General features: G+C 41.7%; 1 protein-coding gene across 1 annotated transcript in view; it reads left to right on the top strand.

The window, feature by feature from the left end:
- Positions 1–27,067, top strand: part of BPHL (biphenyl hydrolase like) — a 71,471-nt gene that overhangs the window by 24,115 nt on the left and 20,289 nt on the right. Inside the window, exons 4-6 of the mRNA XM_075555270.1 lie at positions 4,540–4,693; positions 9,255–9,386; positions 21,068–21,191. Of these exons, the coding sequence (XP_075411385.1) occupies positions 4,540–4,693; positions 9,255–9,386; positions 21,068–21,191 (410 nt within the window). The remainder of the gene's footprint in view (positions 1–4,539; positions 4,694–9,254; positions 9,387–21,067; positions 21,192–27,067) is intronic.

Raw genomic sequence — 27,067 nt, 5'->3', positions numbered from 1 at the left:
CTATCTTCCTTCATATCAGTGTACTGCGTTTGAGTGGAGGGTTTCTATCCTGTCCTCTTTTCCATCTGAGACCGTGTTGTCCTGGTACGTGTTGCTGGCATGTTGGCTTCTAGATGGAGATGGGATATATGGTGGTCTCCTGGAGGTTCTAGTTGGAGCTTGATCTTCTGGCCATAGTGAGTCAGCCAGTATGTTCTGCAGGGTCGGGTGACTTGCAGTATATTTTTTGAGTTCTTCCTTGTCCTGGAAGACCCTTATCTTACCCTCTATCTTAATGGATAACTTGGCAGGGTATAGGATTCTGGGGGAGGCATTTTTATCTTTCAGAATTTGGAAGATGCTGCTCCATTCTCTCCTCCTCTTCATGGTTTCAGCTGATAAGTCTGAGCATACCCTTACCTGTGCTCCTTTGTATGTGACTGTCTTCCTTTCTCTTGATGCTCGTAGAATTTTCTCTTTTTCCTCTAAGTTGGATAATTTTACAATTATATGCCTTGGCGTGTTCTTCTTGGTGTTTAGCTTAGCCGGCGTCCTCTCTGCTTCCTGTATGAGAGTCGGATTCTCCTTTGTTAGGTTGGGGAAATTTTCTTCCAGGAATTCCTTTGCTATCTTGGCGGTCGATTTGTGTGTTATGTTGTGTTCCGGTAGACCAATTATTCGAATATTTTTCCTCTTCATAGCATCTGTCATTGATCTCAGGCTGTCTTCTGTTTCTTTAATTTTCCTATCTGATTGTTTTTCTCGCTTGCTTCGTTTGTTTTGAGCGTCCTCGAGTTCACTGATACGGTTCTCAGCCTCCTCAAACCTAGATATAGCTTCTGTGACCTTTTGTGTGGCCTCTGCTACCTCCTCTGTTAGTTTCTGCAGTTCCTTTTGGTGGATAGTATTCATCCCCTCTATTGTGGACTTCATCCCCTCTATTGTGCATTTCATCCCTTCTATCGTTGCATCCTTATTTTGGTTTTCTTCTCTTAGCTCCTGTATTACTGCAAGCAGAGTTCTGAAGATTTCCTTTTGTGGCTGATCTATATCTGTTTCTTCTATGAGTGACGTTAGGTCTGTTAAAGTGCCTCGTTTTTCTGATTTTTTTGTTGGGAGTGATGTGGTCTGTTGATTTTTCCTTGATCCTTTAATAGGCCCCATGCTTCTGGGAGACAGGAGTAACCTTATTGTGTGGAGGCTCAGGCCACTGTGCCGTCTCCTGGGGTGGCTGGGGCGGGCTGCGGCAGGCTTAGGGCTGGCACTGGGGACCCAACAGGGCCCCAGGTGGTGAGAGCTGGCTGGAGCTCACTGAGGGCTCCTCAGGGACTGCAAAGCCTAGACTGCAGGTGGAGTGTTTGATCTGCCCGGGCTGGACACTGCAGGGAACAATGGTGTTCGCTCTCCGCCCTTTTGGCGGGAAACCGCAGGGGGTAATGGCGCCGGCAAAGGAGGCTTGGCGCGAAACCGCAGGGGGCAATGGCGCCCTTCCTCTGCTCAGGCTCAGAGTCGCGGCCGCCGGGGTCCCCGCAGCACCCTGGGGAGGGCACCTACTCTTGTGCCTTGCGCAGGGGGGGGCCCTTGGTGGGCAGACTCAGCAGCGCGGGGCGCGGCGCTCCGCGGAAGCTCAGGGTCCGGGACAGGCGCGGGTTGGGCTATGGCTCCTGTTGGCGGGAAGTGCTCAGCGCAGGGTCCCGGCCAGGAGTGGAGCTGGCGCTAGGCTGCCAGGGGCTGGCGGGGGCGGGCGGGGGTGGGAGGCCAGCGCACGGAGGGCAGGTGGAGAGGTCCGCGGCAGCGGTGCGGGTGGATGGTCCCCCGTGGGGGTCGCCAGACAACCCGCGGGTCCGCTCCCCTGAGCTTGGATGAATGGAGGGAGGGACGTGGGCCCGAGGGCAGATCGCTGCCCTGCGGGGAGAGGGGAACTGCGGGAGAGGAAAGCTTCTCTCCCAGTGGAGATCCGCGTATGGGGAGTGGGGAGTGGGCCGCTGGAGTAGGCAGGGCAGGCAAGTGGCTCTGGGCTGGCGTCCGTTTGGGGATGGAGCCTAAGCCGGTCGCCAGTGAGCTCACGTCAGCTTAGTGGCCAGAGATGTCCCACTAGTCCGGTCCTCATTGACCTAGACCCCTGCTCCGGACAAATACGTGGGGTAGGACTGGGGTGCTGTCCCAGGGGGATATTTCACTCACCAGACTCTTACTATTCAGCTACCTGGTCGCCAATCCCGCTTTGTTTGGAGGAGCTCTCAGAGTATGCGGGTGTCCCTGTCGGCCATCTTCCCCCTCTCTCTGGCTCCCTTTTGGGTTTTTTATCTCCAGTTCTTTGCACATTTGAAGTACTTTATCTTCTTGGACTTCCCTTTGAAACTTTCTGTTTAGCTTTTCCTTTACCATTTCTTGGGAGGGGGGATTCTTACATCGGTCTTCTAATGGGTTTTCACATTCTTTTGTAACTCTGGTGGCAGTCAGGTGGGGAAGGAGGAGGAGCCTTCTGAGTTGTACCTTAGGTTGCAGTTTGAAACCACCATCTAATCTGCAGGAGAAAACATAGGCTATGATCTCCCATAAAGATTTATAGTCTTAAAAAAAGATTTATAGTCTAATAAACCCTAGGGAGCAATTCCACTCTATTCTATGGGGTCACTATGATTAAAAATTGATGTGCTATCTAGTGACCCTATCGAATAGAGTGCACTATATATTGACTATATAGCACTAGTCAATTTTTTGGTTAGGTAACATTCCATTACACGCATTTGCTACAGTACATTATTTCACCCAATTCCTGAGAGTAGGCAAATAAACTTTATTTTTAACTGTTGGCTGTTTACTTTGTTTTGTTGCAAATATTAACCGCGGTGCAGTAAACATTCTTGTCCACCGGCATTTCAGCTGTCCCATTTTTCTCATGTTTTGCTATTATAAATAATGTTATGGACATCCTGGACACATTTCCTGGTACATACGTGTGAGAGTTTCATAGGATTTCAATGTCTTGCTAGGTTTAGGAGATGCAAACATTAATTTTCACAAGATAATACCTTTTTTGAAAGTGAGGAGGACTTGAGGCACTTACTGATGAAGATCAAGGATCGCAGCCTTCAGTGTGGATTACAACTTGATGTAAAGAAGACCAAAATGCTCACAATTGGACAAATAGGAAACATCATGATAAATGGAGAAAAGATTGAAGTTGTCAACTGGATCCGCAATCAGTGCTCATAGAAGCAGCAGTCAAGAAATCAAAAGACATGTTACATTAGGCAAACTTCTACACAAGGTCTCTTTAGAGTGGTGAAGAGTGAAGAGGTTACCTCGAGGACTAAGGTTTGCCTGACGTAAGGGATGGCATTCTCCGTTGCATCATGTGCATGTGAAGGCTGGCCATTGAAGTGAATAAGGAAGACTGCATCTGAATGTGGTACTGGGGAAGATCCTGAAAGTACCAGGGACTGCTAAAAGGATGAGCCAATCTGTCTTGGAAGAAATACGGCCAAGAGTGCTCTTTAGAAAGAAGGATGACACGACTTCATCTTACATACTTTGGACATATTTTCAGAAGTGACCAGTCCCTGGAGAAGGACATCAATTTGCTGAAGGGGGTTGAGGGACAGTGAAAAAGAGAAAGGCCCACAAGGAGGTAGATTGACATAGTGGCTGCCACAGGGGATGCAGGCATAGCAACAATTGTGAGGATGGCTGAGGACTGAGTAATGTTTTGTTCCGTTGTACATAGAGTTGACATGGGTCAGAAACAACTCACTGGCACTCACCGATAACATCAAAGCCTTGTTAGCATTCATGGTGCTTAAGTCAATTTATACTCTCAGCAGCAAATATAATGGACTAATATTTGTTAATTCCTTACCATTCGTTTTTATAACCTTTCTATTTTTATTGCTAGACCGTATCTTCTTTTTGTTTTAACCTTGGTTCATATTCCCTCCCAAGCATGTTCCACACCTTGGTTGATTCACCTGAGGACAAACATGACCTTTTCGTGATACCGTTCTCCTTCAGTCTGTCTCTAACCAGTGCTGCTTGGTGTCGCAATCAATGGGGTTATCAGATGCGGCTGCATCATTTCCTCCAGCAAATCTCATGTTCCCCTCTCCAATCTACATAATAATGTGCTACACCCTGCCAAGCCATTCTCTAAATCCTTGCACAAGCATGCACATACCTACATACCTTGTCTTGTCCCAGTATGCCTGATTGTCACTCTTTCTAGTTTCTGGAGATTTTATTTCACCGGAAGATACCAGTTCTCACATAGTACAGAACAGTACTGTGTATTCAGTGCTCCTTAGAAGGAAGGATGGCAGGACTTCATCTTACATACTTTTTGATGCTTACATTCATTTGCAGGAGAAAGATAAGCTGTCTGTAAAGAGTTACAGTCTTAGAAACCCTACTGAAGCTCACTGTGAGCAGGAATTGACTCAATGGTAGTGGGTTTGGGTTTATGTTTGCATTTATATCAAAACTAATTGTGAGGAATGATTTATGCCATCAAATGTCAGACTCTGGGACTTCTCCTTGTGCACTTCATTGCATTTGCCACAGACACTGAAATTTCCGAAGGTCTCTCTCCTGGGATGGAGCGATGGTGGGATAACGGCGCTCATTGCAGCTGCAAAATATCCATCTTACATCAACAAGATGGTGGTCTGGGGGTCCAATGCGTATGTCACTGACGAAGATGAAATGATTTACCAGGGTAAGTCCAGGAACTAGACAGGGTAAGAACACCAGAATCCTTCCCTGCCCTCGCCCATCGTATCTCCTAATTCCGATGTGGAAGACAAGTAACATCTTTTCAGCTTTCAGTCCTCAGATCTACTCGGAAAACAGTGACGCGATTTCTGAAAATTAATGCAATTTAACCAATCTATTTATAGCAGTGAAACTTTTAGGACTCAAAAAAGCTATGTAAACAGGGAAGGGGGCTGTGGTCACAGGGGCCAATGGGGGAAGTGTTTAAATAACCTCACTTTAAGATAACATGACCTTGTAAAGGGGGGATGTGTTATTCCAATATGAACCTTATATTTATTCCAAGAATTTCTGTTCAACTTGCAATTTTTAAAGCTTATCATTGAGGTTTTTAGAAACACTAGGAGTCAGCCAACTATAACTCTTGAACCAAATCCAATCTTATACCTGTATCTGTAAGGCCTCATCACCAATCTAGTGGGCTAGCACTGAGACCAAGCAGGGGACCTCTCTGCTTCTCTGCGCCCCACAATTCTCAGTGCTGATTCCTAGTGGGTGACTGTACCTTGCCATTGGCCAGGGCCAGCACGGGTGGCCACCTGCACAGTGGCAGCTATTGGCCATTGCCAGGCACAAGTCTTGCAATTTAACTTGGGTGCTGGTAATCCATTGTGTCACCGCACCTCTGGCCACCGACTCAAATTGAGCTACTTGGACTCAAGACATTTGGGTGCACTAGGATCTAAGTGTCACTAAGTAGAAAAGGAAACTGATAGTGGGGAACACACACACACACACACACACACACACACACATCCCTCCCCCAACCTGCCTTTGTCCACCACATTCTTTCCCAGCAGGCCAGTGGCTTTTTGCCCACAGTGTATTTCTAGTGGACAGAAAGCCCACCCTTGGCTATCAGGGCGAGGCAGAGCAAGAGTCTCTCTCACTGTATTTTTGCCTCTTGCCCCGCAAAGCTTAAAATATTTCGGACTGGCGCTGTCCAGAAAGGACTGTAGATCCTTGCTCTAGAATACCCCAACCTTGTCTTGTTAGCTTTTCTGTCATTCCTGTGACTTATGCACTGGTGTGGATGGAACCTTTGCTCTTTACCAGTCTGTCTGTTTAGTCAAGTACTGTGAAGTTCTTACCTGATAAATCTGGTTTATCGCCAATCCTAATCTATCCTCCTATCGTTATTGCTTTCCTCCCTGGGTTAAAAGGAGAGTAACTGTCTTGTGAAAAAGTAAAACTATTCTGCTTTGTTGCTATAAGGGTCTTAAAGGCAAAGACTGTGTCATTTTGTATCTACCGTGATTAACACAGCAGACTCAGAGCCGTGTCCTTGATTAACTTTAATAATGGACAAATGAGTTTTCTTCTATATGATTATAATGATTGACAAAAGTTTTATGCCCCAAATGAAGAGATCATTTTCTCTTGAGACCCAAATTAGTTCTTTTTAAGATTTAGCACCCACTTTCACTCAAATGGTTATTTGAGGAACTTGATTTTTAACATAATTGCTACTGGTTTTTTTAGGTGTGTAAATATTTTTGTATAAAATGGTTTCCTCCTGAAAAAGGTCAATAGAAATAAATATATACAATATTTTTGAGTGTGGTGTAGTGGTTACTAGTTGGGCTGCTCTCCACACGGTCGGTAGTTCAAAACCACCAGCAGCTCCGCAGGAGAAAAACTGGGCTAAAACATCTTGGCCTTAATTTACGGCACAGGAGACTTTTTCCCAATCCAATGTTACAGTTAATTGATTATTTAATAATGGATATGTGTGGTTTTTGTTAAAATTGGGTAATATTTGATACATGTGACATCTATAGGTTATGACACCCATGAACCAACTACAGATACAAGTATAACCAACTAAAACTATACCTGCCCCCATCAAGTCAGTTTCAGCTCACACAGAGTGCATTGCGCTACTGAGGAGAACTCGTGCATAGGACGCGGTGAGCGCATGCGCTTCTGAGGGGAACTAGTGCATCGGACTTGCTCAATAGCCTTCACAGCAGGAGATCACTAGGCCTTTGTTTTTATGGCATTGGTGGGTAGGTTCAAGCCACCAATTTTGTTTTTTTGCATATTTTGTTTTCTTTTAGAGAATACTTTACTAGGTTCTGTAATCAAACCCATTTAGATATTACATATTTAATATAATGTGTTACCCCTGTACAAATGGGAAAAGATTAAAGTGTAACGTTTCTGGACCAATGTGACTGTTAATTTCTGTACAATGCCAACTCACCAACTAAGGTACTTTTCCAAAATTGACAGCACAGCTAAACTTTCCAAATATTCAAATTATGTATGTTTGTTTACTTATTTAAAAAGACCAATCCCAGTGTTAGGTCCCAATAGCAGTAACAGCTTTTCCAGGTTCTGCAGTCATCTGAACAAAATTACAGAGATATCCAGCACACTCCATTAAAAAAGAAAAACGATATAAAACAAAAGCTCAGAAAATAGCAAAGTTCTGTAACTTGTGGTTCTTGGCACTATTTAAAAAAAAATTAGCCTCTCAATCAAGTGGGTGGTGTGTTTTTAGGTATCTGCCCATTTCTTCTAGATTGTTGAATTTCTTCTAGATTGTTGAATACGATTTTCTTTTAATTTATTAATTTTATTGTGGGACTCTTACAAATCTTATAACAGTCCATCTTTTTTATAGTAGTGTGTCGTTACTCTTTTTCTTTCATTTGAATCTGTTGTCATGTCACTGTTGTCATCTCTTGTTCTGGGTATTTGCATATTTTCTTTTCTTTTTTTCCTTTCTTAAGTTTGGCAATGGTCTATTTTGTTAATCCTTTCAAAGAACCAGTTTAAGGAGCCCTTGTGGTGCAATGGGTAAGAGCTGGGCTGTGATCCATAAGAACCAGTTTCTTGTCCTGTTGATTTTTTCCATCTTTTTCTTTGTTTGTTTTCCATGTCACTTATTTCTGCTTTTATCATTATGATGTGTTGTCTTCCTTAATTGGAGGGATTATTTTGTTGTCCTTGTTCCGGTTCATGGAGGTGTGGTGTGTTAGGGGTGATTTTAGATTTCTCCTTTTTTTTTTTTATGTGTGTATTGGTAACTGTAAATTTCAGGCATTACATTTAAGTCTGGTTGGTATTTGGTTATTTGTTTGTTTCTGTGTCTCTTGTTTTGTGTGTGTGTGCACTGATATCTTCTGTTGCTTCCTTGACATCTTGGAGTCACTATTAGGAGTGTGAGGGAGGTGGTGTTAAGTGGGAGAACTTAATTCTGTTAGGTTAAGGGTAGAGGGTGATGGACAGTTTGTATTAAGTGTCTTCAGGGAGCGATCTGAAATTTGGGGGGTGGGGAGTGAAAGAAGTAGATAAAGAAAAAAAGGGAGGGGGAGATCGGGTAGTATGATTGGTAGGTTAAAGGAAGGGAAATGCTGGATTTTCAAAGATAGAGGAATGGGAACTAGTATTTGAAAGCAAAAACTATTTTAAATATTGCGATAATAGTGTCAGGGTTTGCTTTTATAAGACTGTGAAGTTAAGAAAAGGTTTGATGAGGAAAAATGAATGTGACAGTCTGGGTACACAGGAGAAACAAATCCATGGACACACATACGTGTATAAGAAAGAGTTGTATGTGTTCTCAACAACAGCAAAATAAGAAGAAAGGAAGAAAGGTGGGTTTTGCTCATGTTATTTTTCCTAATAGTGAGTCATCTGCAATATAGTTTGAAATTTGTTGTTTTATGTGCTTTCATCAATGTAGATAAACCAACCACAGAAGAAGGATAAAAAGACAAGTCTTATGAATATTATCGCATTCTTCAGGTGAACCTAATCAGAGGAAGATTTTATTTCATACCTTAAGTAGAAAACTCTCAGTACATCTCATAGGTCATTCTCTTGATGCATATTTATCAGGTGCCTATTTTATGCTAGACAGCGGTCTATACCAAGGGCTGGCAAACTTGAGGCTGAAGAACCAGTTTTGACCCTCACAATAATTTAAAATTTGTTTGAGAGCTATATATGTACTTTTACAAACAAGTGAACTCACCACTTTCTGAATAATAGTTTTATATTTATTTTCAATTTTCCTTCATATATATATATATATATATATATATATATATATATATATATATATATTTATATATTTATATATACACACACACACACACACACAAATACACTGAAAGAGCCATGCATGGCTTGCGAACTGCAGTTAGCCGACCCCAGGTTTAGATCTGGTCTAGAGGTAAGCAAAGCAGAGCCCTTACTTTTGTGAAGCTTATGACACAGGGCGACCAAACACCGCTCAGATATTGGGTATACCAGGAGGAAGTTCTAAGTGCCAGGCAGAGGTGGAGGGTGGTGTATTTTAGGGATGTACTTGTAGGAAGGGTGGCCAGGGAAAGAGCCTGGGTGTAATGAGGGTAGATAATGTGAGGATCAGAGAATGTTACAACAGATGCAATAGCAAATATAAAGACTCTGAGATGGGCAAGTGTGGAGGATTTAAAGACAGTAACAGTATGAGACAACACATACCTTGATTGTACACTTCTGTTCTCCAGGGATCCGAGATGTTTCAAAGTGGAGTAAGAGAACAAGAGAGCCTCTAGAAGCCCTGTATGGGTATGACTACTTTGCTCAAACCTGTGAAAAATGGGTGGACGGCATTCTGCAATTCAAACAGCTGCCAGACGGTAGGTCGCATGAACTTTATGCCTTGACGGACGGGATAGATGCACACAGAATCATCAGCCGTGGTGAATTCACCCACTTATTTTCATATCCAGATGTGTGAAAAGAGAATCCTTCTTTATACTCTTACATGCTTTTTTTGTGTGACATGTCTTAGTCTAGCAGACATAGTTCTCCCTTTGGGAACGAGCATTATGGAAAGTTTTGCTCAATACCCAATTCTCAATGTTTGCAAAAACAGTGTCCAGTCGCTTAAGTTTTTTAATCCGTGCAAGTCAATACTGCATGGATGTTCCTCTTAAAAACTGTCTTATACACGTGTAGTTTCCTTTTGTAAAAGTATTTTAAATTCTATACCATTGCCTAAATAAAATGATACTATCAATAGAATTGCCATGTGGCCCCTGGGTATGATATGTAATGTTCCCCATTAATAGGATGTGGGGGAATGGCCAGCCCCCCACAACTAATCACGGGTTCGATAGGTGCAATTGTGCAGTTAATATTATAATATATATATAATAATATTAAAGTCATAGAGAGCATCAGAGATAGAAGAGAGATTGAAATAATGGAGTCAGACACATTTCACGGTAGCATGCTCACATGCTCAGCCTGCTTGGTGGTCCACGTGGATATAGGAGACCCGAGGGCAAGAGAGAGTGGGAGGGGATGGAGCATAAGGGGAAAGGGGCCAGGGGAGCAAGGACCAGGAGAGAGGAAGGGAGAGTGAGCGAGGAACCAGGGAGAGAGAGAGAAAGAAAGACAGAGAGAGCTTCTTTATTGCTAACCAAGACTTATATCTCTTTGGGGGGCATACAAGCCCCCTAATTATAGGTAAAGACATACATCACAGGAAGGGGCTGTGCTATAGGTACTACAGTAATGAGAGGGGGGCAATCTAGGGGTATCCACACAATAGGAAGGGGAGGTATTGGGGGTATACACACATGTGACAAGATGCGCAGATCCTAGAGTCAGGGAGGCAGCTTAATTTTGGATGTCACTGTGCAGGTTTGACCTGTTCTATAGAAACTATTATCTGTAGGGTGTAAACCTCACCTTCAGGGCCCAGACTGGTAGCCACAAGCCTTTAGGGAGAAGTAGCTCATTGTCCTTAACGGCTGGGAGTGGACCCTACCTGTGGTGGGCCCAGACAGTAGTCTGGAGGCTGGATGCATCTGACCCCCCACCATGTGCTGGCAAATAGCCTCTAATGTTTGACATATCTTTGGGGAAGACAAAGCTGGGGAAAAGTCTCTTTATATCCCACAATAGTAAAATGATGTCTTAAAAGCAAACCAGGCACATATAGAAACCATAGATATATGAGTGTATTTTGAGCTCTCATATAATAATAGCTCTACTGTAAGAACAATTAGTTCTTATGACATGGCCCTGCACAATACATGTTCTCATGAAGAGATCACTGAAGATAAGGGTGCTACAGGAGAGTATGGTGAAGAAATCAGATGGAGCACAGCTATCAGGAAGAGTAGTAGCATCTGGGGTCTTAAAGCAGCCATTTAAGTGAGGAATCAGCTAAACCCACACGGAAGAAGCACACCAGCCTGTGTGATCCAAGGATTGTAAGTAATAAAATCCAAAGCCAAAGGAGGAAATGCTATTAGAGCTTAAATTTGGAGCACCTAGTTTGCAGAAGACTAAGATGACAGTCCACCACGTGTCTGTCCATTATGTTGCTGTGGTGCTGAAAGCTGTGCCATGGCTATTTCAATAGCCAGTAGGGACATTCAAAGGGAACAGGTTTCAGTCGAGCTTTCAGACGAAAAACAGACTCTGAAGAAGGAATGTGTGGCCACTTTGGAGGAATTTGAAACATTTTCAGATATAGAATGCCTATTAATTCATAGAAACAGAACATTCTCAGAGGAAGAGCCAGAAGATGAGCCCCTCAAAATATGACTGAGGAAGAACTCCCTACTCAAATTATAGTCACCATCCTGACAGGGACAGAGTGAAACTTGTGGGAGCAAAGCCTTCACAACCTTCATTTGATCATGGGGCGCAACTCAAATTGAGGAGAAACAGCTGCAAACTGTTGATTGGAAAATGGAAGGTAAAAAGTATGAATCGAGGAAAATTGAAGTAATCAAAAATGAAATAGAATCAAGATCAAAAAGATCAAGATTATAGGCATCAAAAAAAAGATTAGTGAGCGCAAATGCACTGGTTTTGGCCATTTTGAATCAGAAAATCATATGGTTTACGATGGTGGGAATGAAATATTTAAGAGGAATGGCATCGTATTCATCATCAAAAAGGACATTTCAAGATCCGTCTTGAAATGCATTCTATCTCTGATAGGATAATACCTATCCGAAATAAGGAAATCAATTCAACTATTATTTAAGCGTATGCACCAACCACCAGCTAGTTTTGAAGAACTTTGCCAACATCTAGAGTCTATAATTGATCAAACATGCAATCAAGATATGCTGATAATTATTGGTGATTGGAATGCAAAAGTTGAAAACAAAGAGGAAGGAAATATAGGCTTGGAAATAGAATCAAAGCTGGAAATCGTATGATAGAATTTTACAAGACCAATGACTTTTTAATTGCAAATACCTTTTTTCAACAACACAAAAAGTGATTATACCTATGGACTTCTTCAGATGTCCATAGAAGTCAAATTGACGACTTGTTTGGGAAGAGATGGAGAAGCTCGATATTAGCAGCCACGGAAAATTAAAATCATGAGAAGACTGTGGTACTGATCAATTGCTCTTCTACAAGTTCAAATTGAAGCTGAAATAAATGAAAACAAGTCTGCAAGAGCCAAAATATGACCTTAAGTATATCCTACCTAAATTTAAAAAAAAATCATTTTATTGGGGCTCATACAACTCTTATCACAATCCATACATACATCAATTGAGTAAAACACCCTTATACAGTCATTGCCCTCATCATTCTCAAAACTCGCTTTCCGCTTGAGTTCCTGGAATCAGCTCCTCGTTTTCCTTTTTCCTCTCCCCTCCCTCCCCACTCCCCCCTCCCTCATGAACCCTTAGTAATTTATAAATTATTATTTTATCTTATCTTACACTGCCTGGCGTCTCTCTTCACCCACTTTTCTGTTGCCCATCCCACAAGGGGAGGTTATATGTACATCCCCGAGATCCGGCTCTCCCTTTCTACCCCCCTTCCCTCCCCGTATCGCCACTCACCGTTGGTCCTGAAGGGTTCATCTGTCCTGGATTCCCTGTGTTTCCAGTTCCCATCTGTACCGCTGTGCATCCTCTGGTCTAACCAAGTTTGCAAGGTAGAGTTGGGATCATGATAGTTGGGGGAGGAAGCATTTAAGAACTAGAGGAAATTTGTGAGTTTCATTTTTGCTACACTGCACCCTGAGTGACTCATCTCCTTCCCACTACTCCTCTGCAAGGGATGTCCAGCTATCTACAGATGGGCATTGGGTCCCCATCACACACTCCCCTCATTCACGGTGATATGATTTCCCCCCCCCCCCCGCCTTTGGTACATGAAACCTGGTCCCCTGAACCCTTCATGATCACACATGTTGGTGTGCTGCTTCCATGTGGGCTTTGTTGCTTCTGGGCTAGATGGCTGCTTGTTAACTTTCAAACCTTTAATCCTACCTAAATATTGAGAACATCCCAGGGCTGAAAGAATAGAGGGGCTCTCATCAGAGTGGGCCCTGTAGACCTCTCTGTGTGAGTGTGGTTATGTTGACCTCAAGCTTTGGTGCCCCATGATAAGGTCTGCACTCAAACTCCCATTTCTTTCTTCTTTTTATTTTTTTAATCATTTTATTGGGGCTGATACAACTCTTAACACAATCCATACATACATCAATTGTGTCAAGCACCTTCGTACATATGTTGCCATCATCATTCTCAAAACACCTGCTTTCTACTTGAGCCCTTGATATCAGCTCCTCATTTTTTCCCTTCCCTCCCCGCTCCCCCTGCCCCACTGAACCCTTGATAATTTATAAATTATTATTTTGTCATATCTTATACCATCCGACGTCTCCCTCACCCACTTCTCCGCGGTCCATCCCCCAGGGAGGAGGTTATATGTAGATCTTGTAATCTGTTCCCCCTTTCTTCCTCACCTTCCCTCCACCCTCCTGATATCACCACTCTCACCACTGGTCCTGAGGGGTTCATCTGTCCTGGATTCCCTGTGTTTCCAGTTCCTATTCTGTGCCAGAGTTTTCTAATCAACTCATCTTTCGATGGAAATTTAGATTGTTTCCAATTCTTTGCAATTGTGAATTGTGGCGCAATAAACATTGGCGTGCAGTCGACTGGTGGTAGTCTATTTCTTACCTCTTCTGGGTATATGCCCAGTAGCGGGATTGCTGGATCATAAAGTAACTCAAATTCTGTTTTCTTTCAATATCACCAGATCTGTTTATACCTCTATCCATTAGCTTTGCTTCCTAGATCTTTCCACCTCACACTCCCCATTCTTCTACCTCTTAGTAATTCCTCTCAGCTAGAATGTTGTTGCTCTAACACCACTGGATCTCTACATCCTCCTCATTGTTGCTTTTAATTTCCTAGTTGGTACCCTGCCTATGGCTTTGTGTGCTCACTGCTCCTTTCCCCCACAAGCCACTCCAGAACTGTTGGTCCCATTGCTTTTTCTTCGGGCTTGATTCCCATGCCTTTTTTTTCAATCATTTTATTGGGGTCTCGTACAACTCTTATCACGACCTATATATACATCCATGTATCAAGCGCATTTGTACATTTGTTGCCATCATCATTCTCAAAACATTTGCTTTCTACTTGAGCCCTTGGTATCATGTCCTAATTTAAAAAAAATCATTTTATTAGGGGCTCACACAACTCTTATCACAATCCATATATAAATCAATTGTGGGAAGCACATTTGTACATTTCTTGCCCTCATCACTCTCAAAACATTTGCTCTCCACCCAAGCCCTTGGCATCAGGTCCTCTTTTTTGCCCCTCCTTCCCCACTTCCCCCTCCCTCATGAACCCTTGATAATTTATAAATTATTATTTTGTCATATCTTGCACTGTCCTACAGCTCCCTTCACCCACTTTTCTGTTGTCCACCACCCAGGGAGGAGGTACATGTAGATCCTTGAAGTAGGTTCCTACTTTCCAACCCACCCTCCTTATGCCCCCCCAGTATTGCCACTCACTCCACTGGTCCTGAGGGGATCATCCACCGTGGTTCCCTGTGTTTCCAGTTCCCATCTGTACCAGTGTACATGCTCTGGTCCAGTCAGACTTACAAGGTAGGATTCAGATCATCACAGTGGGAGGGGGGAAGGAAGCATTTAGGAACTAGAGGAAAGTTGTATTTTGGATCATTGCTACATCGCACCCTGACTGTCTCATTTCCTCCCCCAAGACTCTTCTATAAGGGGATGTCCAGTGGCCTACAAATGGGTTTTGGGTCTCCACACCGCACTCCCTGCTCATTCACTATAGTAAGATTTTTTGTTCTGATGATGCCTGATACCTGATACCTTGACACCTTGTGATCACACAGGCTCGTGTGCAACTTCCATGTGGACTTTGTTGCTTCTGAGCTAGATGGCCGCTTGTTTACCTTCAAGCCTTTAAGACCCCAGACACTATATCTTTTGATAGCCAGGCACCATCAGCTTTCTTTGCCACATTTGCTTATGCACCCATTTACTTTCAGCAGTCATTTCAGGGAGGTGAGCACACAATTACATGATTTTTTTGTTCTTTGATGCCTGATAACTGATCCCTTCAGTACTTTGTGATGGCACCGGCTAGTATTCTTCTTCCATGTGGGCTTTATTGCTTCTGAGCCAGATGGCTGCTTGTTTACTTTCAAGCCTTTAAGACCCCAGATGCTATCTCTTTTGATAGCCGGGCACTATCAGCTTTCTTCACCACATTTAGTTGTTCACCCACTTTGTCTTTAGTGATTGTGTCAGGAAGGTGCGCATCATAGAATGCCAATTTAATAGATAAAAGTATTCTTGCATTGAGGGAGTACTTGAGTGGAGGTCCAATATCCCTCTGCTACCTTAATACTAACCTTATAAATATATGCACATAGATCTATTTCCCCATTCTCATGTATAAATATATTTGCATATGTACATGTCTTTACTTAGACCTCTATAAATGCCCTCTGTCTCCCAGGTTTTTCCTCTATTTCCTTTGACTTCCCTCCTGTCCCACTATCATGCTCAGTCCCGACCAGGGTTTCAGCAATTCCTCTTAGTTACATTACCCTTGATCATGCCCAACCAGGCCTCCCAAACCCTCCCCAGCACTGATTGGATTGCTTGTTTTTCCCTGGTCCCTGGGTTTATTAACACCACTACTTTCCCCCCACCTGCCCTTCTCCCATGTCCCCATGGAACTATCAGTCCCATTGTTTTCTCCTCCAATTGTTCATCCTATCTTATATAGGTAGGCAAAACAAAAAGAAAACAAAGGATTGAATTAAAGAAGAAAAAAACACTAGCAAAAAGATTTTAAAAACATGAAAAAGCCTACATAACTCCAGGTCTATCCAACAGCCTTTATGACTGTCTCCCCACCAGTTCTGGGAGAGGTTCCAGGAACTGCCCCTCTCAGACTGAAGTCTATTTTAGGGCTTCTCAATGTTTTGTGGCTTGTCTTTACTCCTGTTGCTGATCTGTTATGTTCCCTTCTTGGTTCGCTCCATTGTGGGGGTGGACAGACTGGACTCACTCCCTGCCTGTGTGTCCCCAGTATTGTCCTCTGTCCTGGTATGCTCCATCTAGGGGACAGCATGTCTGGAGCTGCTGTCGGCCCTACCGTCTGCTCAATGCCTTAGCATATCTATGCAGGGACATCATCCTCAGGGGTTGGTGTGCCAGTATGGGGTCTAGTTCCTCGCTCTCTCTTTATCCTTCTTGGTTTGCATCCTTATGGCAGGCCAGCCCATCTCCCCAACCTGTAGGTTTAGTGTTGTCCTCTGTAGCTCATACTACTAGGTGTGGAGGGTGGGGAGGAGGTGAGGAAGCAGAAAGACATTAAAGTTATCTGTCTTGGAGAAGAGGAGGTAAAACTACTGCTATTTACAAATAGCATGATTCTATACATTGAAAACCCCACAAGCTCTACAACAGGATACTGGCAGTGATAAGGGGAAGACGGAAGAGTGGCAGGACACAAGATCAACAAGCAGACATTTATTGGCTTGCTATATACATTAGACAAGACCCCGGGGAAGAGGAAATCAAGAACACAGTACCCTTCAATAGCCCAGAGCAAACTGGAATATCTATGGATATATCTAACCAAAATACCAAAGGACTTATACAAAGAAAACTACAGAACCCAACTACAGGAAACCCAAGTGACCTCAAAATATGGAAGAATATCCCATGCTCGTGAATCAAACGACTTAATATAGTAAATATGTTGGTCTTACCCAAGGGACTACATAAGTTTAATGCTGCCAGATTCAAATACCAACAACCTTCTTCAAAGAATCGGGAAAACTGACCACCAATTTCACCTGGAGAAGGAAGAAGCCTTGAATTAGCAGAGAACTCCTCAAGAAGAAGGACAAAGTTGGAGAGCTTGCCTTACCTGACTTTAACATGTCCTGTGCAGCCACAGTGGTCAAAACATTGTGGTACTGGAATAATGACAGATACTCAGACCAATGGAAAAGAGGTATAAACATAGATGGGCACTCATGTAAATATATTAATAAAAATAGAGATAGTGGCCTATATGCATATATTTATATGGCAATACATTGAGGAAGTGGACAGACTCTGGCCTCTGCTTAAGCCTCCCTCAAAGAAACAACACTTTGTTCTAACAGCCTGGCATTCTGTGATGCTCACCCTCCTGACACAATAACTAAAGACAAAATGGGTGCTTAAGCAGATGTGGTGAAGCAAGCTGATAGTGTCTGGCTATCAAAAGATATAGCATCTGAGGTCTTTTTAAAGGCTTGAAATTAAACAAGCAGCCATCTAGCAGAGAAGCAACAAGCTACATGGAAGAAGCACATCAGCTTGTGCAATCATGGGGTGCCGACAGAATCAGGAAACAGGCACCAGAAGACCCAAAACAAATAAAAAATGTATCATTGAGAATGATGGGGGTCAGAACAGAGACCCCAAACCCATCTGTAGACAATGGGACATCCCTCACAGTAGGGTCACAAGGAAGGGCACAGTGTAGCACCGATGAAACATACAATATTCCTCTGGTTCTTTGAGGCTTCCTCACACCCCCACTATCATGACCCCAGACCTACTCCTCAGTGCTGTCTAGACTGGAGCATGTACGCTGATACAGATAAGAACTCAGGGCACACACAATCCAGGTCATATAAACCCCTCAATGGGAGTAGTGATAATAGGAGGGCAGGGGGAAGGTGGGGGGAGAAGGGGGAACCAATCGCAATGAACGACATATCTCTGTCCTCATCTCCTCCAACCCCGCAGGATGAACAACAGAAAAGTGGGTGAAGGGAGACAGTGGGTGGTGTGAGATATGAAACTAATAATTTATCAAGGAGTCACTTGGGTGGGAGGGGAGAGAAGGATGAAGAAAAGAAGAAATGATACCGAGGGCTTATATAGAAAGTAAATGTTTAGGAAATGATGATGGCAACATATGTACAAATATGCCTGATACAATTGATGTATGGAATGTTATAAGAGCTGTAAGAGTCCCCAGCAAAATGATTTTTTTTAAAAGAATAGAGGAGCTAAAGTCTAATCTTGAAGTACATTCATTTTAAAAATGGCTGTAACCACAGGACCAATTTGTTCTACTAAGTAATGACGTTCAGAATGAGTCACTTGTCAAAGCAAAGGATATTTGGATATGTTACTCGTTTTGCTTTCATTTCAGACTAGCAAACATATGCTTGGTATTGATCTTATTGGTATTGATCTTATTCAAATGCAATATCTATCCATGGATCCAGGTCCCTTCCATTCATTTCCATCTATTCTGAAATAAAAATTCCAGAAAGTGCTGTAGAAGAGGGTACTCCAGTGAGGCAAATTACTTAACTGTCAACATTTATACTTTATTGAAGGGAGCAGTGAAAATGTAGGGAAATTCAAAGGCAGTCCAGAGCAATTAAAAAATGTCTTGACGTCAAGCACCTATCCAGCTCTATCTCCTTTGGTGTCAAATTGATTCCAACTCATAATGACCCTAGAGGACAATGTAGTACTGGCCCTTCCGTTTTCCAAGGTTATAGTCTTGATGGAAGCAGACTGCCACATCTTTCTCTGGCAGAGCAGCTGGTCAATTACGGACCTCCCCTCTGTACTAGTTAATATAACAAGAGCAGTTGTTTTCTTCCATGTGTCTACAAATTCATGATCTGTGTAGCAGTGTGATTGATAGAACATCTTTGGAGTCAAACAAAACTGGGTTTGAGCAGTGGCTTTGCCACTTGCTTCCTATTGGAATAGATTGGGCAGATTACTTAGCTTCACAAAACCTGTTTCCTTTTCTGTGAACCTGAAGATGAATAATATTCATAATACTGCTGTGAAAATTAAATAGCATATATTAAGCTTTGGCCTAATACAGAGTATATTTCATAAAAGTTTATTATTATTATTACCACCACTGACTTATCATTGCCCTTCAATTCATACTGCCCTTCTAACCATAATTCCTTATATGATGTATTATAATTGTGAATTTCAGACCCCTGTGGCTTTAGTCCCATTTTGGAGGGCAATCTCTACTAACAGACAGGAATAGAGTGGGGTTAAGATCTGACTTTAGTAGGGAATAAGAACCGAGCCATGCCCTTTGTTTCCTTGGGGCACCTCTGACTTTGTCTTAGTGTAGCATGTGATTTAAGACACCATTCTTTGTGGGGTATATGTACTGGCTCTAAGTCACATTAGCTCACTTGGAAGGTCATACCCATATTCCCTGACTGAACCTTGGTAGAAGGAAAGAAGGCCTGCTGTGACTTTGGGACATACTTGACTTCAGGCTCTGGACCCTGCATTTGGCTCATCTCTGCCTGACCTTCCAGTTGGAGACAACAGTACCCACCACCATGAGTCATTGCTTGATGTTTTGTGAATTTCTGTGGGACCGTGCAGTGATTAGCAGAACACAGGGACATGAGGGAACATATTCAAGGGGGGCCATGGAGCAGAGTAGCATCTTAGAAAAGTTGGACATTTGGGATATCTTTAATTTCCAATACTTTAGGACTAGTATGACATTAATTCTTTCTTTTATTGAAAGATTATTTTATCGGGGGCTCTTACAACTCTGATAATAATCCATACATCAATTGTATCAAGCATTTTTGTACATATGTTGCCATTATTATTTTCTAAATAAAAAAATTCTTTCGAAAAATCATTTTATGAGGGGCTCATACAACTCTTAGCACAATCCATACATGCATCAATTGTGTCAAGCACATTTGCACATTCATTGCCTTCATCATTCTCAAGACATTTGCTCTCCACTTGATATTAATTCTTATAACAGAATCATTACCACAATTTCTATAAAAGTGCTTACTTTATAAATAAGAGTACATAACAAATGATTAAAATATGTACCTCCTACAAATGTGTAACAGGTGTACATCATTTGGCTTGTTCCTGACACAGAGTGAGTGTGCACAGTAACTCATCATCAAGCAACAGACAGTACACATCACCCCAGGGATAGGACAGAGACGCAAAGCAGTTTTTCGCTGATCAAGAGACCATCTTCTTTTTTCAGGAAGCAGCAACCCCCACCCCAACTGAGAGAAGAGGTGGTAGCCTGATGGCTGGATAGTACATCTGGGGCAAGAATTCCAGGCTGAGAAAGAAGCAAGGGAGGGAGGTAAAGGTACTAACTTTGTGGAGCGCTTACTAGTGCCACAGCCTTAGGTAACAAAGAACTCAAGGCCAACTCATAGCAACCCCATGGGACATTTCCTGAGACTGTAAATCTTTACGGGATTAGAACGTCCTAACTTCCTCCCACCCCATCTTTCTTCCTTGGAGCTGCTGGTGGTTTCAAACTGCTGACCTTGTAATTAGCAGCCCAATGAATAACCACTATACCACCAGTCCTCAGCATATCTCCTCAACCTCATGGCAAACCCAGTGAATAACAATTACACTGTTTGGTGGAGGAAGAAGCCAAGGGTCAATATAGCTAAAGAACCTAAAAGAAGTGGCAAGGTGGGAACCAGAGCTCAAGTCACCCACCCACAGAGTCTACATTCTTTGTATGCACCATATGTGCCTTGGGTGTGTTATAAGTTTAGCTGAAGTCTCTGTAATTGCTTAAAAGCATATCATTCATTAGGAATGTAATGGGAACATGATGGGTTTTTGTTTACTAAGTATACATTGTAACTTCAGTGTGAGGACTCTAAGCTTTGTGGGAGCAGGCGGTGGTGCCCTTTGAGTTTCCAAGACTTTAAGTGTTTATGGAAGAGAAAGCCCCATCTTTCCCCTGCAGAGTGACTGGTAGTTTCGAATTGCCAACCTTTGGAATCACAGCTCAACGTGTGGCCATTAGGCCTTCAGGGCCCCTGGAAGAAGCCATGGCCACCTTTTAATCCAGATGGCTGATTTGACTGATCCACAGATGTCCCGAAAGTCAATGATGTGCCCTCTAGCTATGTTTTCTCTTCATCACGTGGAATGGTTACACTAAAGCAAACCCATCGTGCTGTTTTTCAGGTAATATTTGTCGACATTTGCTGCCCCTCATTCAGTGCCCTACTTTGGTTGTGCATGGGGAGAAAGACCCTTTGGTCCCAAGATTCCATGCAGACTTCATCCATAAACATGTCAAAGGGTCACGGTAAGTCCACATCAGAGGTGCTTTCCTTCGTGCTGCAAGTCGCGTAGAGGATAAATGGAGCAGAGTGTGGTAAGGAAAATAAAATTGATGCTGGGGATTTTTAACATCTAAGCCTTTACCTTACCCCTCTTTTGCCAATATTGCTGTATTTAAGGTATGATGAAGATACAAGGGATTTTTTTTCTAGAAAAGAAAATAATGCTTTTTTTTTTTCATTTTTTAAATCATTTTGTTAGGGGCTCATACATCTCTCTTATCACAATCCATACATACATCAATTGTGTAAAGCACTTTTGTACATTCATTGCCCCATCAGTCTCAAAACATTGGCTCTCCACCTAAGCCCCAGGTATCAGGTCCTCATTTTTTCCCCACCCTCCCCACTCACCCCTCCCTCATGAACCCTTGATAATTTATAAATTATTATTTTTTCATATCTTTCCCTGTCTGACATCTCCCTTCATCCTCTTTTCTGTTGTCCATCACCCAGGGAAGAGGTACATGTAGATCCTTGTAATCAGTTCCGCCTTTACAACCCACCCTCCCTTTTCTCTCTACCCTCCCAGTATCGCCACTCATACCACTGGTCCTGAAGGAATCATCCGCCCTGGATTCCCTGTGTTTCCAGTTCCTATCTGTACCAGTGTACATCGTCTGGTCTAGCCAGACTTGCAAGGTAGAATTAGGATCATGATAGAAGGGGGTGGAGGGCAGGGAGGAAGCATTTAGGAACTAGAGCTGTTTTGTGGATAAATAATAAATGGAAAGAAAAAGAAATTAAGCTCTCTTAACCATTATTATGAATGGCAAATGTGCTAATAGTATTAAGTTCTAATATTGATGACAATTTTATGTCTACCAGTCATTGTTAACTGGGTTTGCCTCAAACATAACATTGGGACAGCAGTCATCTGCTTCTTATAGCACTAAGACATTTCAGCCTCTAGTCCAAGGGTATATATTATTTTCATAAATGTACTACAGGTGAGTTCAAGGTAAAGCTCAGTTATAGAGGTGCTTCCACATAGAGTCCTTCAGGGATAATCTATAAAAGATGTTACACACCTCAAAAGGACAGAGTCTAACGTCCCAGTAGCCTATAGCACAGACCTGGGTCACCAAGAGCTGGATAGAAACTAGGTCAAAAGTGCCCAAGTAGGAACATAGTCCTGGGCACATATTCTCCCCTTGGGTTCTATATAAGCATTGTAAAGAATTTTTTTCCCAAAAGGAGATTGTTCTTCTTGGTTTACCCACCAACAGAAATGCATGTATCTTATCCGAGACATAATGCCTCCCTTCCCACATTTTGGCTTGAATTTCCAGTGAAGTTCACTTATCACTCTGGTAGGAGCATCTGTTGATTTGGGGAGATCTTAGCACAGGGTTGTATGGCAGCAACTTGAAAAACTGACCTCACCTCTTGAAAAACTGACCTCAGTTGAGAGCAGGTCTCTGTCCAAATTATTTTTAAGATGTGTACATTTAAACAGGGTGATATGTGGTTCATGGGCACTAGGAAGGCCCTCTGCCTCATGGCTTGGGACCAGATTAGAAGATTACATGACCTAACAGCAGAAGCCTGCCTATGTCTTGGCTTTTGTCCCTGTGGTAGTGGATTCTTACGATATTTGTCCTTATGTCATTGACTAACTTCACTCAGCATAATGGTTTCCAGGTCAATTCGTATCAGGTCCATTCATATCAGGAGGTGTTTAATCACTTGTTTGGGGTTTTTTGGAATGCATAATATTCTATTGTGTGTATGTATCAGAGTTTCTTTATCCATTCTTCTACTGATGGGTATCTGGTCTGTTTCCAGCTTCTTCCTATTGTAAACTGAACATGGTAGAGTACATACCTATTCATGTTCTGCTGTATGTATGTATGTATGTATGCATGCATGCTTGCATGTATGTATTTACCCAGCAAAGAGATTGCTTGGTCATGTGGCATTTCTATTGTCAGTTGTTTAGGTATCGTCATATAAATTTCCACAATGGTCGTACCTACTTGCAAGTCCACTAGCAGTGTACGAGACTTCCAGTCTTTCCTTACCCTCTCTCTTAGAGTTTGCTGTACTCTGTTTTTTGAATTGGGCTATCGGGCATGCAAGGTGATAACTCATCATTGGTTTGATGTGCATCTCCCAAGTGGCTCATGATTGTGAGCATTTCTTCATGTGTTTGTTAGCCATCTAAAAGTTGTCCTTTGTGAATTGTCTATTCATGTCCTTTGCCCAACTTTTAATTGGATTACTTATGTGTTTCTTGTTAAGGTATTGCAGAATTTTATAATTTTAATAATTAGTCCTTTGTCCATTGTATTCCCTGGATTTCTTTTTGTTGCCTAATGGTTTTGGCTAAGACTTCCGGCATGATGCTGAATACGTGGTGATAAAGGGCACCCTTGTCTAGTTCCAGTTGGCAGGGGATGTGTTTTCAGTGTTTCCCCATTGGGTGCGATGTTGACTGTTGGATTTCAGTATAATGACTGTGATGTTTGGGGATCAGGTTACCCTTTCCACCTGTAACTCTAGACAGTTGCATCTTTTTGTTCTTTTCCTTTGCTATGTTTTGAGCCACCTGTCAATTTTATTGATCTTTTCAAAGAACCTACTTCTTACTGATTTTTTCCTTTTAAAAAAAATTTGTTTTCCCATTTATTTCTGCTCTTACCTTTGTGATTTCTTTTCTTTTATTATTGAAGGCTTTATGTAGTTGATCTTGTTCTAGTTGTTGGAGGTGTTGTGTTAAGGTTGCTTTTAGATATCTTCTCTTTTTTCAGATGTGCATTGATTGCTATAAATTGCCCTTGGACAACTGCTTTTGCTGTGTCTTATGAGGCTCAGTATGTTGTTCTTTTCTCATTTTTTAATTTCACCAGTTGTTTTTAAGGAGTCTGTTGTTCAGTCTCCTTGTGTTTGTCTTTATGTCCCTGTTCTACTGATGGTTTCCAGTTTCATAGTACTGTGATTTGAAAAATGGCTTGTTGGATCTCAATGCTTTTTAATTTGTTGAGGCTTGCTTTGTGGTCCACCACAGAGGTGTGCAAATTTTTGAGATGGAAGAGCCAATCCCATCCTTCACAATTTAACAATTATTCAAGAGCCATAAATATATTTTACAGTGAAATCACCTTTATCTAAAAATGAAACTATGCTTATTTTATTTTAATTTTCAATTTTATTTCAATGTATATATGACAAGAGCTACATGTGGCTCATGAGCCATACTTTGCAGACCCTTGCTCTACCATGATCTCTTGTAGAGAATGCACTGTGTGTGCTGGAGAATATATACTCTGGTGTAGTTGGGCAAAGTGCTCTGTATATCTGTAAGAGGTTGAGCTGGTTGATCGTATTATCACTTCTGTTTCTTTATTTCAGGGGTCCTCAAACTTTTTAAACAGGGGGCCAGTTCACTGTCCCTCAGACCCGTTGGAGGACCGGACTATAGTTAAAAAGAACTATGAACAATTGTGCACACTGCATATATCTTATTTTGAAGTAAAAAACCAAACAGGGCAAAATACCTGGCGGGCCAGATAAATGTCCTCGGTGGGCCACTTGTGGCCCGTGAGCCCTAGTTTGAGGACGCCTGCTTTATTTAGTTTCTTTCTTGATGATCTGTCTTTCCTTGAGAGTGATACATTGTAGCCTCCTACTACTATTTGACAGATTTATTTTGAAAGACTTTAATTGAGTACATGTATGTTTATTAAAAGTATATGTTCCTGGCGTATTGTTCTTGTTCCTTTAGCTGTTCTGTAGTTTGGCATTCCTACCTCTCATTATGTTATTTGCCTTTATATCTTTAAAAAGTTTTTTATCAGAGATTAATTTTGCCACTGCGGTCTCTTTATGTTTGCCATTTGCTTGGCCGACTTTTCACCATCCTTTGATTTTTAGCCTACATTTGTCTCTTGTAGGCAGCATAACATGGTTCTGGTTTTCTAATCCCATCTGCTACTCTTCTCTTGCTTGATTGGTACATTTAATCCATTGACATTAAGTGTCATCACTGATATATTGATATATTTGTTGCTGGCATTTTGCTGTGTTGGTGTTTGGTTTCTTCTCTCTCTTTCTTTTCTTTGTTTTTTAAATCATTTTATTAGGGGCTCATACAACTCTTATCATAATCCATACATGCATCAATTTGTACATTCATTGTACAGCATTCTCAAAACATTTGCTCGCCACTTGAGCCCCTGGCAGCAACTCCTCTCTTTTCAGTTTTTGCTTTATTTTATTATTGTCTTTGTTCCTCTCTGTGTCTGTATTATTTTGAGTATTGTTTTCTTTGTATTGGTTTCTGAATGGTGTGGTCCTATCTGAAGCTCTCAGGTTCTCTGTTGTTGTTATTGATGCTCTGTTCAGAGTGATCCAGTTATTTTTTTTAATGCTGGTCCTGTTTTTATAGGTTCCTTTAGTTTTTCCTCATCTTGAAATATCTTTATTTCTTTCTCATATTTGAGGGATAATTTTGTGCTGGATGTAGGATTCTTGGGTGACACAGTTATTTTATTGTTTTATTTTTTTCCAGAATTTTACATATATTACTCCATTGTCTTGTTGCCTGCATAGCCTCGGCTGAGAAGTTCGAGTTATCCTTAATGGCTTTACTGTGTAGGTGACTCTCTAGCTGCCTTCAGGCTCTGTTCTTTTCCTTGAAATTAGAGTTTAACACGAAGATGTAATTAAGTTTTCTTTTATGTTCTATCTTATTTGGGGTTCTCTCAGTTTTTTGAATAGTTATTTTAGCCTCCTTTGTGATGTTGAAGGAGTTTTCTTCCCTGATTTCTCATACTATTTCCTCTGTAGATTTTGTTTTGTTTTGTTTTTTCTTGCTCTACAATCCTGATAAGATGTATCATATATACTAGAGTATAAGACAACCCGATATCAGCCAAGACACCTAATTTTACCACAAAAACTACATTAAAAATGTGTTGAAAACTCGACTTATATATGAGTATATATAAGTGTATATATATATATATATATATATATATATATATATATATATATATATATATATATATATATATATATATATATATATAGTGTCCCCACATCTTTCTCAGACTTTCTTTAGATTCCTTCACATTTTTTGGTGATTGTCTCGTTGATTGTAGTCAGAATGATGGTTTTGAACTCACTGATTTTTCTCTCTTTTTCCTCCATTCTATTCCTCAAGTCTTAATTCTTCCTAATTCTGTCATCTCATTGTTTATTTTTGGTATTCCTTTTGATTTAAGGATTTTAATTTTTCAGTTTCATCTATTGTTCTTGTGTTGGACAGGGTTCTCTAGAGAGACAAACCAGATTGCTAGTAATTATATATAAATATATTTATAAAGATAGATATATAATTCAAGAAATGAACCGTTAAATTATATACAGATAGCTAATACAAGAAATTAACAGTTAAATTACAAAGCAGGGAGACACTAGCAGTCCTTTAAGGCTTGAGAGCTGCCAGTTGCCAGTCCCCTTTCTGTAGAGAGAGCTGGGCTATATATCTCCAGGCAGCAAACAGCAGGTCCCCAACTGTCATCAACTGTCGGTCCCCAGCTCCAGAGATGAACGTTCCAATCGTGTGGGCTTAAAGGGACCTCAACTTACAGTGACACAGTCCACAGGCTAGGCATCCCACAGGTAGTGTACTCCTTTAAACTGAGGCACAGAAAGCAAGGCGAGGCTCACCGAGCCATTTATCCCTCTGCCCTTCAGTTAATCCTACTTGTGTTTATCGGCCAGGCCGGCACAATAAACTATCACAGTTCTCATGACTGTTCTTCAAGTCTCTTCAAAGGACCTAAACATCATTCTTTTGAATTCTGTTTTGGGTAGTTCCAGGGCCTCTCCTTCA

The sequence above is a fragment of the Tenrec ecaudatus genome, chromosome 7, assembly GCF_050624435.1.
Source record: "Tenrec ecaudatus isolate mTenEca1 chromosome 7, mTenEca1.hap1, whole genome shotgun sequence".
NCBI classification, from domain to species: Eukaryota; Metazoa; Chordata; class Mammalia; order Afrosoricida; family Tenrecidae; genus Tenrec; species Tenrec ecaudatus.
The sequence above is the reverse complement of the archived record's forward strand: the minus strand, read 5'-3'. Positions and strand labels throughout refer to the sequence as shown.